Genomic DNA, 14,955 nt, shown 5'->3' with positions numbered 1-14,955 from the left:
TTTATTTAAATCAAATAAGATTTCGGAATTATTTCATCAAATAATTTGTTACTCAAATTTTTATCAAAAATTGATAAGTTGTTTTAATTAACCTTCACCCATCAAGTGATTTATGCATTTTCCAATAACTGTCGGAAGGACAGTAGCTATCATTGAATGTAGTTCATAGTCAATTCTTAATTTTGAAAGCTTTTTAATCATTGGCTCAAGTATTAAATAAGCACTCCTTTCAGAACTAATCATTTCACCTTCCGACTTTTGTATTAATTTCTCGTATTCGCTAATTTCTTTTTCATATTTTGCTAGTGATTCCCTTGATAGCATAGAATATCCCTTAAAAGCTGTGAAAAAGTAATTTAATAACAGCAACTCTCTCCAAGTACAAGCTTCTTTTTTTGTTGCTTCAACATTTTTATGATCTATCCTTTCTAAATATGTTAAATAACATTCCAAAAATCTGACTTCTTTTTCTTTCAATCTTGGTAGGGTCTCTTTTAATTGCTTATAGAGCCCCATTAACACTTGACCTCTATTTTCAACTCTTACTTCCTTCGGATTCGATAATTTAGTTATTTCATATTCAATTTCGGCATTTTCCATATACGAACTTAAAAATAATTCGGCCTGAGTTTTCAAAAAACTGAAGCTACATTCTTCTCTGTATTTTTTCTCAAATTTCTCTTTCAATGTTGGTTTTAATTCACTGATTAATTGATTTAGACTTTCCATAGTGTTAAGAAATACGCCGGCCTGCGAAGAAGTAGATAGACTATTTTGAAGCTGCTCTATATCTTCTAGAGTAAGGATGGTTAATCTTCTAGAAGTAAAATGCTCAAGGAATTTTTTCAAAAGTTCAATTAGTAATGGAATTGAAATAAGCAACATTTTTTTAGCCAATTTTGGATCATTGAGTAATTCCCTGTATCTACCTTTAACTAACTTTCTTTTAACGGTCTTTTCGGTCTTTTCCTTCATTTTCTTGACCTTTTCAGCAATTTCTGGAGATAGCTCTGATTCTCTCTTAATAAGAGCAGTTCTCTTTTCAAGTAGAGTCCCAGGAACACTAGAATCTGAATCAGTTCCTGAATCAGATGATGATATAGAAAGTCTGGAAATTTCAGGTTCAGAATCCTCTTCTTCTAAGACTTGTACTCTAATTGCAGTATAAAGATCCTCTTTATCTATCTCTGCTTCCCCCGGGGATTTAGCACTTAAGCCTTTAATCCTTTGACCATGCGAATCTTTTTCTTTTTTTTCTGGAGGCCAAGCATATTTTTGAGAGACATGGCCTGGCTTAGAAGCAGGCTTACCTTTAATTGTTTTCTTTGACATTCGTGGAGGTGGCCACGCTTGCATTTTTTGTGGCGATCTATCTCCGGTATTAGGACTAGATTGTGATTTTCCAGTACTAGCAGCACTTGATGATTTATATGAAGAACTTCGACTGGATTCTGTCGGTGTTTTACGTCTAACGCTTTTTTCGGATTCTTTGTTTTCGGTATTAGGAGGTGATGCTTTAAGTTTAACCTTAACAAAAGAATAAAATGAAGTTATTTGACTATCATTAATTTCAACATGGTCCTCCCCAGAAAATAGGGTGAAAAGCACAAATAGGTAAGACAAGATTTTCAACCTGAGTTTCATTTCAGCTCTTTAATATATAGACAAAAAAAAAATCCTTCGAGTTTTTGTTCAATAAGAAAATAAATATGCTGCAAAAAATTTTAAATAGAATTATTGATCGATCAACACCTTTTTTAAACTGGAGGTTTACGGATTGATAGCAACTGCGTTATTATAGACAGGGGAAATAATATTCAGTGTGTTTTTCGAAACCAATAATTCACACTGTGTGAATTTACAAAATAAATCATCATAAAATTACTCAAATAAATATATAATTAGCAAGTTGTATTTCAACATTTTTTTCCGAATTTCTTCATATTATTGCAACTAAAATTTTTTTATATGAAAATTTAAATGATTCCTAGAGTGGCGGGAAATGCATGCAACAAATAATTACTGGTAAAGTAAAAAAATGCACAAAAAAATATATAAAAGTAGAATCATTTCACAAATCTGTTGATAGGAATAATAATAATAGATTTATAGAGTATAATTAATTTATTTATCCGGCGATTACATTATAAAATCAAATATATTAAGTTTGGCATTACAAATAATTGATATTAGCAAGAAATAGTATAATTAATTAGCTTGCGAATTTTATTAGTAATTTCTTATATATTAAAAATTCACAGAACTTTTCAAAAGTTCCCACTTACTTAATAACTAAAAGGAATCTCAATATCGTAACAGTGAGAGGTTTGAATAATTTTAGTGAGGACAGGAAAAAGGCATTTTAATAATAGAACCCATCCCCTCGCAAACATTTCCGCATGAAAACAGTAATGAAATGAAAATAGTACAGTACAAAAAAAATTAAATGGGAATTTTCAATTAAAATCATACTCCAAAGCCTTAAGAATATTGATAGTTTCTTTAAAATTTAATTCGGAATAACAAAATTTGTAGAAAATTGGCATTACCGGTAGTTAAAGTACTTATTTTAATTTTAATATAAAAAACAGCCTCTTTCAAAACTTTTTCGAAAAAATTATCTTGAAGAGACCCTTCCCTTCTTAAAGAGTATTGAAAAATTCACTCTCACCGTGAATCTCCTGCAAATATCAAATTTCTATTCAAATTATGAATTCAACGAATTAGAAAATTCAGTAATTTCAATTTTACGGTAGCTTGAAAGATTAATTTTATGAAATTTCATAATTAATCTCAAATTTATCATCTGATATAAACACATCGAGTTAATCATTCACAATATTATACAGATTTGGCAGCTTCGTCAAATCGGACCTTTTTTTGTACTAGATCCGAGTTAAAACGACTCCTTGTAGCACCTGGACTCTTTAAAATACCCTTAATGGCTTCTGGTTGTTGATATTCACCATTCTTGACGGCTTTTTGTGAGGTTAGATGAATTTTACAAATACTCAATGCTTCTCCTTCAGCTTTACATTCTACCAAGTCTGCTCCAGTAGCTTTTTTTAGGCATTTTGGATAAATACTTTCAAGTTCAGATAAAATATATTTCAACAAGTTTATCAGTTTTCTACTAAAGCTCGATAAAGATTTAGAATATATAACTTGAGCAATTTCAGCAGAATAACCACTGTAACTCTTGAGATACTTTTTCGCTTTCCTGGTTAGAATACATTTAAACAATCTTTCCAAGATTGTGATAAGATTTGCTTCAGCTCTATGTAAAAGAGGACGAGTATTTACGATGTAGTTTGAAACATCATTAGATTCTACTGTGCCCTGGGTTGCAACAAAACTCAATTTTCTAAAGTAGTTGTTTTTACCTAAAAGCGAATAGTAGCCCGGAAGAAGTTTTTTTAATTCCTTGAGGATACTTTCAAGTTCAGCTTTTGTGCAAATAGGTTTTAAATCTTCTTTTCCTCCATAAAATCCATATTTGGCCAGAAATTCTTCTGTAGATACATTTCCGTCTTTACCACTAAACAATACCGTAGTTATTTTTGTATGGAAATCGGTTCGACGCCGGCCTTCAAAAGGTTCTTGAGCTTGAGCATTCAAGAATGAAAATTCAATTGACTGAATATTTTCATTTCGAGGTGAGCTATTAAAGCCGTTTGAGTGAATGGCTATTACAAAAAAATTAATGAGAAGTAAATACTTGAAGTTTATCATGATGAAATTCTAGTAATACTTTAAGGCGTTTTTTAATACTTGCACGATTATAAATAGTTTCCTTGTAGTTTGGAGTAAAGAATAAAAGTTTTACAAATTATAGAGACAACACACAAACATTAAAACTGTGCACCTAATAACTTGGAGAAAAACGTTTAGCTAGGCAACCAAAGAATAATTTGTCTACACACAATAAATAATTGAAATCGTCACTCTCTTACACACGGAAATAAAATATTTAATTTTGCGTTCGAATTTAATAAAGCTTTAATAAATTGTATTTTATCGCCAAAATATGAATATTTGATAATAATTCATTTAATAGTTATCATTTATACTGAACTCCCGAGTGGCCATAAAAAAAGGATTTAGGGGCAATCAGCATTGCTTCGGAGCTTTCAATTTCTGGATTTGAACGTATAATTATCTCCTTTTTGATGAATTGGAGATTTCCATTATTTCCGAAAATTTCTATCTCGATCGGCTTGTTTAATAGCAATAGAGCTACATTTTGCTGCTTTGCCCAAATGTTACTGCAGAACTTGCTTAACAAAAACTTTAAACCAAGTAAATCGTTGCTTTTTAAATTAAATCTTAGAAGTTAAATATAGAGCTGATTAGTTCAGTGAAATTCAGAAACAGAACAATCTTGAATTAAAGTTTAAACTTAGATTGGACAAATCTTTACAACTAATTTAACTTGTTATATGCAACGTTTGGCGCCAACTACGCCAATACCCCTTACCTAAATACAACACTCAATTTAATTGGCCCAATAAAAACAGTTTGTCCAGAGAAAAAATTGAATTTTGAAAACCAAAAGACAAGAGTTTCTCTCCATTTACTCAAATCATTTCAAAAAGCCTATTATTCACAATATTGATAGTGATAAAAGATATTAAATTTACGAATATTACTAACGGGAAAGTGCTAACTATTTGAGAATTTTCTGGTCGATCAAAAGTATTTGTGGGGAATCAAGTATGAGATGAATGTTAATCGTTATAAATGAAAAAAAAATCTGTGTTTTACTGATCCCATTGTTTAAATTGCCATAATTTTTTGGTAAGGAATCAACGGAGTATTTGACTACTGTAATTCAGGGATATCTGTGTATGTAAGAACAAGATACATTTTGCACATTTTCTTTTTATCTTTGGTTCTTTTACTAATTTTATTTTGCTCGTCAATTAAAACTTTCACTGCTTCAGCAGCAGAACTTAAGGTTGAATGATCAAAAGTCGCTGTTGTATCCTTTATAGAACTTTTGTATTTTTTTTTGAATTGATTTTCGAGTTTCTGTAAAATTAATAAAACTTCCTTAGACATTTTTATTAAAGATGCAAGGAAAAAATAAACTGGAGGGTTGCAGTTCACTGAGTTTTCCGTAAATCTTTTTCGGGCATATTTTTTAAGATTCAACAACATTAAACATTTAAATATTTTATCCAATAACGATACAACATTTGTGTTTAATCTGGAAACTTCTTGTTTTTTTTCGGTAAGATATTCATTGAAACTTGATGTCACGTATTTTCCCTCTGAATTGTTTTTCTCATAGTGCAGTACTTGCGCAGTATTTAGGATTAATTTTTGAAGGGAGTCTTTTAACTCTCTTAATAGCTCGCTTAGATGAGTTCTAGTACAGGAATGTTGGCTAGTCAAATCGTTACTGATCCCGACAGATTGTAGATAATCAGCGCGGTTAATTCCTAATTTTTGTTCAAACCAACTAGTTGGCAGTGACTGCACCCCACTCCCCGAATCTGCTGAATCCACAGCTTTAATTGAAAGCTCAGAAAGACTAGATGCAAGATTCTCTCCTCCTTGAGCATGCAAAAAAGAGATCCACTCAATTTTCTGATTCAAGATCTCGTGATTATAATTGATGCCTTTGAAAACAAATACTAGAAACGTCGCAAAACTCCATAAAAGATTCTTAAAAATCATATTTGACATTTGAAAAATAATTAACAATCTCAGTTAAGCAGTAACACCACTTTAATTTGTTAAACAATTCAAAATTTAGCTCTCTAATAAGCGTAACAAAAATTTTAAAACTATTAGCTAATTAGAGTAAAGTAATTCATTGATTAGAAAAGAATTTATAATAGTAGTTGTTCACTTGAATTTAAAAAAAAAAGATCTTAAAATGTTTGTAAATAGTCTGGCGGCAATTGCAATTAAATTTAAGACTGAGTTGGCGCCAAACGGGTCATACGAAAAAAGGGCAATAGTTATTTGTGATTTCCTTTTAAAGAAATACGTCATCATCGTGAAGCCCACTGACAAGAGAAGAAAGAAAAGAGATATTCCAAAATGGCTCGTTATCCTCCTCATTATTATCTCTTTTGTTCTTTTTCTCTTGATGATCTTTTCCTTTACCCTTTAATTTCTTGCTAAACAATCTCTTAAAGGAACTGGATTTGGATGAGCTAGAGCCTTCACTTACTGAGGTGTCGAATCTACTTGCTTTGTATTTGGAACTCATTTTTGAGCTGCTAGATTTCATAAATTCTTTGCATGATTCAAAACTATTTTTATGTCTAGAAAATTTCTCTTCCTCAATAAGCATTGTTTTTCTAATCATTTCAAGAGCAAAGTCTAAAGCTTGAATTCTAGCTTCGGAATCAGTATAGCTACCTTCAGCAAATTTAGCAATTAGTTTAAGTAGCTGTCTTTCTGAATATGCGAGCATACTCAAAATGTAGTCAATAATCTCCATCATCGTTAGCTGGAAGAAAATATAAAACGTTGAGCATCCACAATTGTTTTGCTCTATCTCCAGCTTCCTATAATAACTTGAAAGCAAATACAATATGCATTTGAAAAGTGAGCTTATGTATCTCGACATCGAAGCAATTACTTCACCAGATCTCATCATTAATTTTGCAAATTCTAATTGGCATTTTGAATTTAAAGACATGTTTTTGCTTCTTCTGCCGGATGTACCGTAATCACGCCTATATTCTCCTCTGTACAAGAAATAAAAGGTAATTAGCTTTTTTGCTATTGAAATAAATACATCTTTTAGTTTTTCATTACACGTTCCTCTTAAATACATCTGATCATCTAGACCAAAAGTACTTAGAAATTGAAGGGTTGTCATATGATCGGGTTTCGAAGGTGATAGATCGGACAATTCACAGCATAGCTGAGCCTCAATTGATTCAATACTTGAAGCTCTAGATGGCTGGTCTTGACTTTCTTTAATATTCATAGTAACTGATATTTGCTCATTACTTTCAGAGGTAATGAAACTAAGCTCAAAAAGATGGTTATTTTTACCTGATTGAGAGGCCAAAATTTTAGGTCGCTTTATATATAAAAAACACAAAATTAAATAAATGTACATATAAAAAAAGTGCATTATATCACAATTTTTAATTTAAAAAAAAAATTAAACTAGATTAATTAGACTCCGAATAATTGGCACAAATTAAGTGATCAATACATTCGAACGGATTCAATTATTAAATACTCCAATATCTAAATGATCCAGTTGTTCTTTCCTTTTTTTTTTTTTTTTTAAAAAAAAAGATTTTCTATTTTAAGATTTCATTCATTTTACGTATTTAAATATTTATTTCAGCTAAAAAATTAAGTAGCGCCCAACGCATGCACAATTTTACGAAAAAAATTTTATTATTTTTGGTTAATTAATATGAATTTTTTAAAACTTGTCTTATTTGCCAAAAGAACATAAATAAATAATTGTACATGTAAAGCTTGGCCTTTTCCAAATTAATGTTTGCCATTTTATTCTTAAAATAAACTCAGGACTATACTAGCCTGAGTTTATGTTTTTACATAAAAAGACTGAATGTGATTAAAGATAAGTAGTAATCCCAGTTTTAGTCTTAGAAACTACATCTCCAGATCTTCTAACTTGCCTGCGCCCAAATAATCTAGTCACTAGTTTATTTCGTATGTAGCGTTTGCATTTATTTTTTTCAGATTTAGAATCTTCCAAAATCTGATTTTGTGCTGAGATGGAACCTTCAATACTAGAGACTGAAGCTCCAAAACAGTAACATGAAGATAAGTTTATTTCGGGCGATTTAATACATTCGTTATAAATTTCAGATAACTGTTTGTGTGTTTTTTTTAAAGCAGCCAGGATTACTTTACTTGTGGATTTAAGAGAAGAAAAATATGTTATTGTGATAAGGTTACATCCAATTTCGTTGGTTCTAACAGATCTACCAGAGTATTTTTTTGCTGTCAATTTTAAAATACAACCAAAAATTTCTATAAGTAGTCTTTTTGTCTTATCATTTAATTTTTTAATTTTTCTATTGTAATGTTTCGTTTTATTAGCAGTTCGAGAGGAAGGGGTGCGTTGCTCATAACCTGATTTTTCAAAGCTTTTACTTTTTCCATAATTTTTAAACAATTTAAACATTGTATCTTCAAGTTTTCTTAACAAATCTCTCAATTCTTGTTTGCTACATTTATTTTTAACAGATAAATCAAAACCAATTCCGAAGCTAGTAACATAATTACTAGTGTTTTCTGTTTCTTTTCCTTGAAAAACACCAAATTGAGGTATTTGAGTACTTGATACAAGAGGAGCTTCAAGTTCAGTTTCTAGACTTACTGCAGTTAAGAATGATACATCTGAAATAAAGTTCTCTCCCAAGTTACTTGAAGAGAAATAAGCGGTTAAGAACAAAACTAGAAAGAAATTTAATGCACTTGAGCACTTTAACATTTTACACAAAAAGAAGATAGGCTGTTTAGCAACTTTGTAGAATTGGAATGATAAAATTAGTTATGACTCCGAGTTAATTCTGACTCAATTAAAGTTGAATTTTTATAGCCAATAAATATAGGTAAAAATAAATGATTTTCGGTATATTAATACACATGCACACAAATTAATAACTTTATATTTTCATTCAGTTAATTGTGGTGTTCACACAAAGTTAGCTGCGGTTTAAAGCTTGTTGTCATTCTGTTTTAACATATTATATAGATGGTTTTCACAATTCTAGGTTAATTTGATTGCGAAAATCAGCTTATTTAAATTTTAATGTTTAGTCTAGCTTCTATTGTAATATAGCAAACCTTTAAATTGCGTATTCATTAGCCATTAACTTAGCTGGAAAAAAAATCTCCAACTTTCATAATTGTTTGGTTTAAAACTAATCATTTCATTTTGAAATCCAGATTAGCAGCTATTTATACAAATGCATTCAGTCTATGTAATGAATACATGCAAATAGTTATTTTTCGTGGGAAACGACATGATAGGTGGTTAAATGTGAATTAGTCGATTTTGAGATAGAGCTGTTTTTTTTTATTCGCTAAGATTAAAAAAAATTTTATTTAATTCATGCACGGAAAATTTGACCGAATTAATTGGGTTTGGTTGGTAATGCTAAATAAAAGCCTAATTATATATTTAGATATTTAAAACATAAAAAAAACGGTTTCCTGTACGGACAGACTAGTATATTAGATCTAAAGTTTATTTATTTTATGGTTTCTTCTTTTTTCTTTAAAAATAAATAATTAATTGACTAGTGTGAATTCGATATTATAGTTTATTCTAATATAAAAGAAAGATTTCACATGATTGCTCGAATTATACAAACTCGTCATGAAAGTTGGATAAAATTGGTAAATTTACATCAAAGTTTGTTAAATATTTTTCTTTTTAACTTGAATAATATTTGATTGATTCTCATCTCCCGTATAAAACATTTTTATCATTTTCTCTAAATTAGTAAAAACGAGTAATAACTAGCACACGAAAGGCGGTAAACTGAAAAAATTAAATTTTATAGTCAGAAACTGTAAATAAAAATAAAGTTACCGTTAGATCGAGTTGTAGATTTTATATGCATAAATATATATATTTGCATGCTCTCTTTTATAAAAATTACGACATTTTTTCTTTATTACAACTGCGTTGAATTAAATGTACAGAAATCTGAATGTTAAGAAATAACATTCAACTCAAAAATCACCTACTTTTCCATTAATTCAACAAATTCATGCGAAAATTAAACTAGTACACTCAATTTTCTTCTTAATTTCAGAATTTTTTCTTCAAGCAACTTATAATAACTTAGGAAATTGAATATTTTTACATCATTAGATTCCATTTTTCACTGCAGAATTTTATTACTGCTTGTTACCAAAAACATTAAAACTTACAATTTTCTCCGATTTATAATTTGAGATACAGACTTTCCTCAATAGTTTAATATCAGAGATAATACAAAAACAATTTAGTAGTGCTTGAAAGACTAAAATAAACGATAGCGATGAGGCTTGAAATATTCTCGGTATTTGAGTTAAAGAAATAAAACCATTTTGGTAAATTTAGAAACATTTTGGCGTGGAAAACATGCGCTTTATACTCGGCAGTTCCTGTATTGATGCCACAATTTACAAATCATTTGAAAGAAAGGATTTTGCGTATCCGAAAAAAAACATATGGCTCGCAGTTTTTTTTAATCCGTTTATATTGGGAATAATACGAAGTTTCAGTTGTAATTGACGACTTTATTGCTTTAACTGAAAAAAAAAGGTAGTAGCAAGATGACTGTTTAAAATCTGTGTTAAATTGCTGACAGTTACATTTCGATTTAGTAAAGCTCGAGAGGGTTTCTTCTAGTAAATCAATAATTCTTTTGCTTAGTTTTTTCATGGACAAATAATAAACATATGAATAAATCGTGCAATCAAGGTGGTTTATAGAAACGCGATAGTTTTTGTATTTAGAGGCTTTTTTGATTACAATACATGAAAAAATTTGATTAAGTAGTTTAAATAGCTCATTGCTAGTTTCATGAAACATTTGATTGCTAGTTTCAACTTGACTCTGGTTAATAATGGAAATTGGCTTTTTTTTAAAGCTTAATAATACACCTTTTAAAGAATAATATGATATAAATCTCTGCCTAAGTTCTACAAATAGTTTATTTAGGCCATTTCTCGAACATTCTTTCACAATCTTTAAATCATCTAAAACTCCAAATTCTGAAAGAAAAGCCTTATATTCCTTATTTCCTTTTCCGGGAAATAATAGCCTTGTTTCTGAAAATGATTGATATTGGGGCGTCCCTACTTGAAAAAATGACACTTGGATCATTTGCAATGTTTCCGTAAATACATTATGATACAAAAAAGATATTACAGTTAATATAAATAAATAATTACACATCCATAAAAAAGTGAATTTGCATGAATTAACGGTTGACATATTTATTTATAATATTACAACCAAAACCAACAAGTTATTAGTTGGTAATTACTCGTTGCAATTTTTACATTTATAATGGAAAAGTATACACATAAAATAAAATTATCACGAAATCCTGTCAAATACTTCAATATCCACGGAGAATTCCCCCCTCCCGCCCTCCTAAATTTAAATATTTATTCCAAGTGAACATTTAATTCAAGTACTCGAATGATAAAAGTTCCCCACATTGGCGCCATAATATTAAAAGACAACTTTACGATAGAACAAGAATGAATACAACTTAAGTTTTTTTTTCTATCATAGTTTATTGGCATTGAAACTGCAATCTAGAATTAAAATTAGGAACACTAATGGTGAGTTCACTGTAATAATTAAACCAACAGATATTCTTTTTTGTCGATTCATTCTCCATATTAAAAAATTACTTTCGTTTATTACAATGAATTATAAAGAAGTAACTGGTGCTAGTTCTTCCTCTGTAAATCCTTGATTAAGGACTCCACTTATTCCGTTCTGAATTTCGGCATCTTTTTCCAATACCATTTTACATTCTTCTTTAATAGAATCAATTGTGTTTCCTGATTCAGGAATGTTATTTGAATCTTTTGAATAGAATGAATACCATCTTCTTTGGTATGCATCTTGTTTGACTACAGTGCTTTGTAAAATACTCTTATTATCTTTAAGATTTTTAAGAGACTTTTGGGCGCATTTGCACAAAGTTCGGCTTTTTTCTTTACATAATTTCCCCACTACATCTTTATATCGATCCATCCTTGACAAGTACAAGATCTCATAAGTTGAAAGGTCTCTCGAGACAAATGAGTCGAATAAGTTCTGCAGAGTGTATGCAGGATCACTTTCAGAGTTATGACTAGTAATTCTGGTCTTCTTTGCAACTCCTCCCTTACTCTTGATAAGCATATACTCCGTGAGTGCTCTGCATTTAATGCAGTAAGTCAATAATTTTGTCCACTTAGCTTGTTCTTCCAAAAGCTTCTTATACTTTCCTTTAGTAGTAGCTAATCTATCTTCAATGCCTCGACATCTTCCTATTCTACGAGAAAGGGTACATCTCATTTTGCATGATTCGACCGCTCTTTCGAGGTCCTTTAAATAGCAGTGATAGGCAGAAACTTCAAGCTTTAAAACCTGGTCAATTCCCAAAAGCAAATTAATACTTTCAACGCTACATTCATTTACTGTTATCATGACATTTTTCCTGAAAGAAATTTCATTGCTGCTTTCCTTAAGACTTAAAAAACTGAATTCTTCAAAGAAAAATTGAGTAATGTTAATAGAAACGCAAACAAATACAAGAAAGTTTATTCCAACAAAAGAAAAAATATTCATTTTATATAAGAGAAAATTATGCCTAGTATACAATTATCAGAACTTTAAAAGCTGGCACAGAGTCTAAACTGATAGTAACAGGGATTCTGCCTAATAATGTGCATCTGCTAAAGTGTGTACTTAATTGCGCACACACACATTTAAACACTTTTACTTCAAAAATTAAACCGGAGTAATTGCGGTTAATTAGTGTGAACAATTTATTAGTATTCCACTACTGCCAAACTAATTATTTCCATTATAAGTTTACAAAACCGCTTTCCCGCATAGCCACTACACACAAAAATGCATGCATAAGTATTAAGTGCATGAAATGCCAACTAAAGCCAGTTATTTTGAGGATTTGAAGAAGGATCTGGATGAGCTTGAGCATTAAGATTAGTACTTCTATTTGTATCTTTGTCTTTATTTTTTCTAATTAGAGATTTTAACTTGACCCTAGATTTTGTTTTTTTTCCTGAATTACGAGTCCTAATGGAGCTTTCCTTGGCAGTAGGCACAGGATTGGGCTGTTCCTGAGAATTAATTGGGTTTAAAAGCAGGTTAAATAGGTTTGATTTGAGAACAGTATACTTTTCCAAATTGGAAGGGTAAACAGTTGGGAACTGGACTGTTTGTATATAACTGATGTTCCCAATTTTATATCTATTTCCGGATGCTGAAACATACTCAGCGGATTCAGGGATGTTGCCTGAAAATAGATAATTAGAAATTAGATAGTTTTTGCACATCTTAATTCTGCTATAGAGATTAAACCTATAAGATTCCATATTAATCTTGTCAGCAAAAATATTATTGAAAGACTGCTCAAAACAATCGCAGATTCTTGGCCTTCTCCCACAACTCGTTGGGCAGATTGAAGTGCAGCTACTCGAGATAAATTTTTCCAGCTTTTCTTTCGCAGAGTTATATGCTTTAATTACATAAAATAAAAATATATGAAAGTCAAGTAATAGGTAATACTCTTTTAAAGTACAGCGAATACGCGAGCCTTCGGTGGGAAAATGAGAGAAAGCATGATTTATCTGAGATATATAGCTGTTTTTCGCCAGTGAGCACTGAGTAACACCTACAATTGAATCTACAAGATCGTATCTGAATTTAGAGTAGTAGTTAATATACTTTCTGAGTTGTTTCTTAAGTGTGTAGCAACCAACTAGTAGACTTGTGACTTTATTTCTTTCATTACATTTCTTCTTTTTATAATCATCTAGTACAAGACGTAGTTTGCAGCTTAACTTAATTAAAAATGCAATAATCCTGCCTGTTACCTTTGCCAATTTATTACAATGTGTTTCATCATATTTTAAAGAAGACCTCCTTACTGGCTCATATAACATCATTGAAACCAAACTTTTCCACGGATCAATGAGATCAAGTTCCATCTCAACCTCTGTTATGGAAATGTTGCTTCTAGTACTCAAGTCTAAATTAGGAACTAAATTTTCCTGGCTTACTCGATCTCCCTCTTCCGTTTCTTCATACTCAATATGGGCATTTTCTTGTTCACTAGGCACATTTCTAGGATCTGGTGTAGACCACTTTTCTAGAACAAATTTGCTCTCTTTGCCTCCTTTTGATTTTTCCCGAAAACTAAGCTCTTGCAAAATATTGAAATTCGAAGAAGAAATCACACTCTGATTTTCTTTAGGTTTAGGAAACTCATTTGGTGTTGAGACAGATTGATCTTGCTTGTGTGGTTTGAATTCTATAGAATCTCTAAAACTTTGGCCATCAGAGAATGCAATTGAAGTTACTGAAGTTCGCTCTAAGGGAACAGTAAGTTGATGGTGAGAAACGGTGTTTACAGTATCGGGAAGTTGATCTGAAAAAGTTCTAGAAGGAGATTTCGGATTTGTTTCCACACTGGAATCTGTGTCAGAATCATTCTCTTCATCAGTATCCATGGTACTTCCAGAACTTGCTCTAGTTATTTTTGCTTCCTTTTTGACGCAAAAAGCTTCTAGACATCTTCCATTTGTCCTAATATACTTTGTTAAAAGTTCAAGTAGCTCTTTGGCGTTGACAATAATTTCATTTTGGTCACTTGTGTTCGGTGTGAACTTAGAAGTTAAGTATGCATTGGAGACTTTAACGCAATCTGAAAAGGATGAACTCAAATCTCTAGCTTTGCTCTCAAACAAGAGGAATTTGATTATTTCATTGCGGGAGTTAAAGGCAAGCATGTTTACCCCAACTTGTTTTTTATAGTAGACGTTTCCACTGGAAATGTAAGCTGGGCTGTTTTTAGCGCTGAATGCTTGAGAAGTCTCGGCGATTTTGTTCTCATTATAATTTAAGGCGGATTCTTCTGACTGCTGACGGCTACTTTCTTCCTGGCTTGATCCCTCACTACCTCCTTTGGCACTTTCTTCAAGCTGGTCTATGCCAATCCCACCAACAGCCTTGAGCTTAATAAGACTTACTTTTAAGTAAAAATCAGACTCCTCAAACTCGTAGATACTGATAAAAAGCAGAGATAGAAAAAATACCAAATTAAAATTCATATTAGAATTTTCCCTTGGGAGTAACAATTTATAGATCAATTCTAAATGACTGGAATCTTCTTAACCTAGGTGTCAAAAACAGCTTTTCGACGTAAAAACTTGCTATTATGCATCAAAACTCAACTAAAATGTGCTTTTTATCAA

At 30.9% G+C, this 14,955-nt stretch overlaps 8 protein-coding genes across 8 annotated transcripts; all 8 read right to left on the bottom strand.

Annotated features, from left to right (window-relative positions):
* Window positions 1–87: 87 nt before the first annotated feature.
* ELE39_001013 (uncharacterized protein) lies at window positions 88–1,644 on the bottom strand (the record flags this gene model as incomplete). The annotated part of the gene is made up of 1 exon (XM_067343970.1): window positions 88–1,644. One exon carries the CDS (start codon window positions 1,642–1,644, stop codon window positions 88–90), a length of 1,557 nt encoding a protein of 518 aa, XP_067202771.1.
* Window positions 1,645–2,841: 1,197 nt separating this feature from the next.
* Window positions 2,842–3,732, bottom strand: ELE39_001012 (uncharacterized protein; the record flags this gene model as incomplete). Its single annotated transcript, XM_067343969.1, has 1 exon — window positions 2,842–3,732. One exon carries the CDS (start codon window positions 3,730–3,732, stop codon window positions 2,842–2,844), a length of 891 nt encoding a protein of 296 aa, XP_067202770.1.
* Window positions 3,733–4,821: 1,089 nt separating this feature from the next.
* On the bottom strand, window positions 4,822–5,691 carry ELE39_001011 (uncharacterized protein; the record flags this gene model as incomplete). Its single annotated transcript, XM_067343968.1, has 1 exon — window positions 4,822–5,691. One exon carries the CDS (start codon window positions 5,689–5,691, stop codon window positions 4,822–4,824), a length of 870 nt encoding a protein of 289 aa, XP_067202769.1.
* A 295-nt stretch (window positions 5,692–5,986) lies between these two features.
* ELE39_001010 (uncharacterized protein) lies at window positions 5,987–7,102 on the bottom strand (the record flags this gene model as incomplete). Its single annotated transcript, XM_067343967.1, has 1 exon — window positions 5,987–7,102. The coding sequence occupies one exon, from the start codon at window positions 7,100–7,102 to the stop codon at window positions 5,987–5,989; it is 1,116 nt and encodes a 371-aa protein (XP_067202768.1).
* Window positions 7,103–7,561: 459 nt separating this feature from the next.
* ELE39_001009 (uncharacterized protein) lies at window positions 7,562–8,446 on the bottom strand (the record flags this gene model as incomplete). The annotated part of the gene is made up of 1 exon (XM_067343966.1): window positions 7,562–8,446. One exon carries the CDS (start codon window positions 8,444–8,446, stop codon window positions 7,562–7,564), a length of 885 nt encoding a protein of 294 aa, XP_067202767.1.
* Window positions 8,447–10,138: 1,692 nt separating this feature from the next.
* Window positions 10,139–10,948, bottom strand: ELE39_001008 (uncharacterized protein; the record flags this gene model as incomplete). Its single annotated transcript, XM_067343965.1, has 1 exon — window positions 10,139–10,948. The coding sequence occupies one exon, from the start codon at window positions 10,946–10,948 to the stop codon at window positions 10,139–10,141; it is 810 nt and encodes a 269-aa protein (XP_067202766.1).
* A 447-nt stretch (window positions 10,949–11,395) lies between these two features.
* On the bottom strand, window positions 11,396–12,304 carry ELE39_001007 (uncharacterized protein; the record flags this gene model as incomplete). The annotated part of the gene is made up of 1 exon (XM_067343964.1): window positions 11,396–12,304. The coding sequence occupies one exon, from the start codon at window positions 12,302–12,304 to the stop codon at window positions 11,396–11,398; it is 909 nt and encodes a 302-aa protein (XP_067202765.1).
* A 320-nt stretch (window positions 12,305–12,624) lies between these two features.
* ELE39_001006 (uncharacterized protein) lies at window positions 12,625–14,811 on the bottom strand (the record flags this gene model as incomplete). Its single annotated transcript, XM_067343963.1, has 1 exon — window positions 12,625–14,811. The coding sequence occupies one exon, from the start codon at window positions 14,809–14,811 to the stop codon at window positions 12,625–12,627; it is 2,187 nt and encodes a 728-aa protein (XP_067202764.1).
* Window positions 14,812–14,955: the final 144 nt, after the last annotated feature.

This window comes from Cryptosporidium sp. chipmunk genotype I (genome assembly GCF_004936735.1).
Source record: "Cryptosporidium sp. chipmunk genotype I strain 37763 chromosome Unknown contig_15, whole genome shotgun sequence".
NCBI lineage: Eukaryota > Apicomplexa > Conoidasida > Eucoccidiorida > Cryptosporidiidae > Cryptosporidium > Cryptosporidium sp. chipmunk genotype I.
Note: the sequence above shows the minus strand (reverse complement) of the source record. Positions and strands in the feature narration are given on the sequence as shown.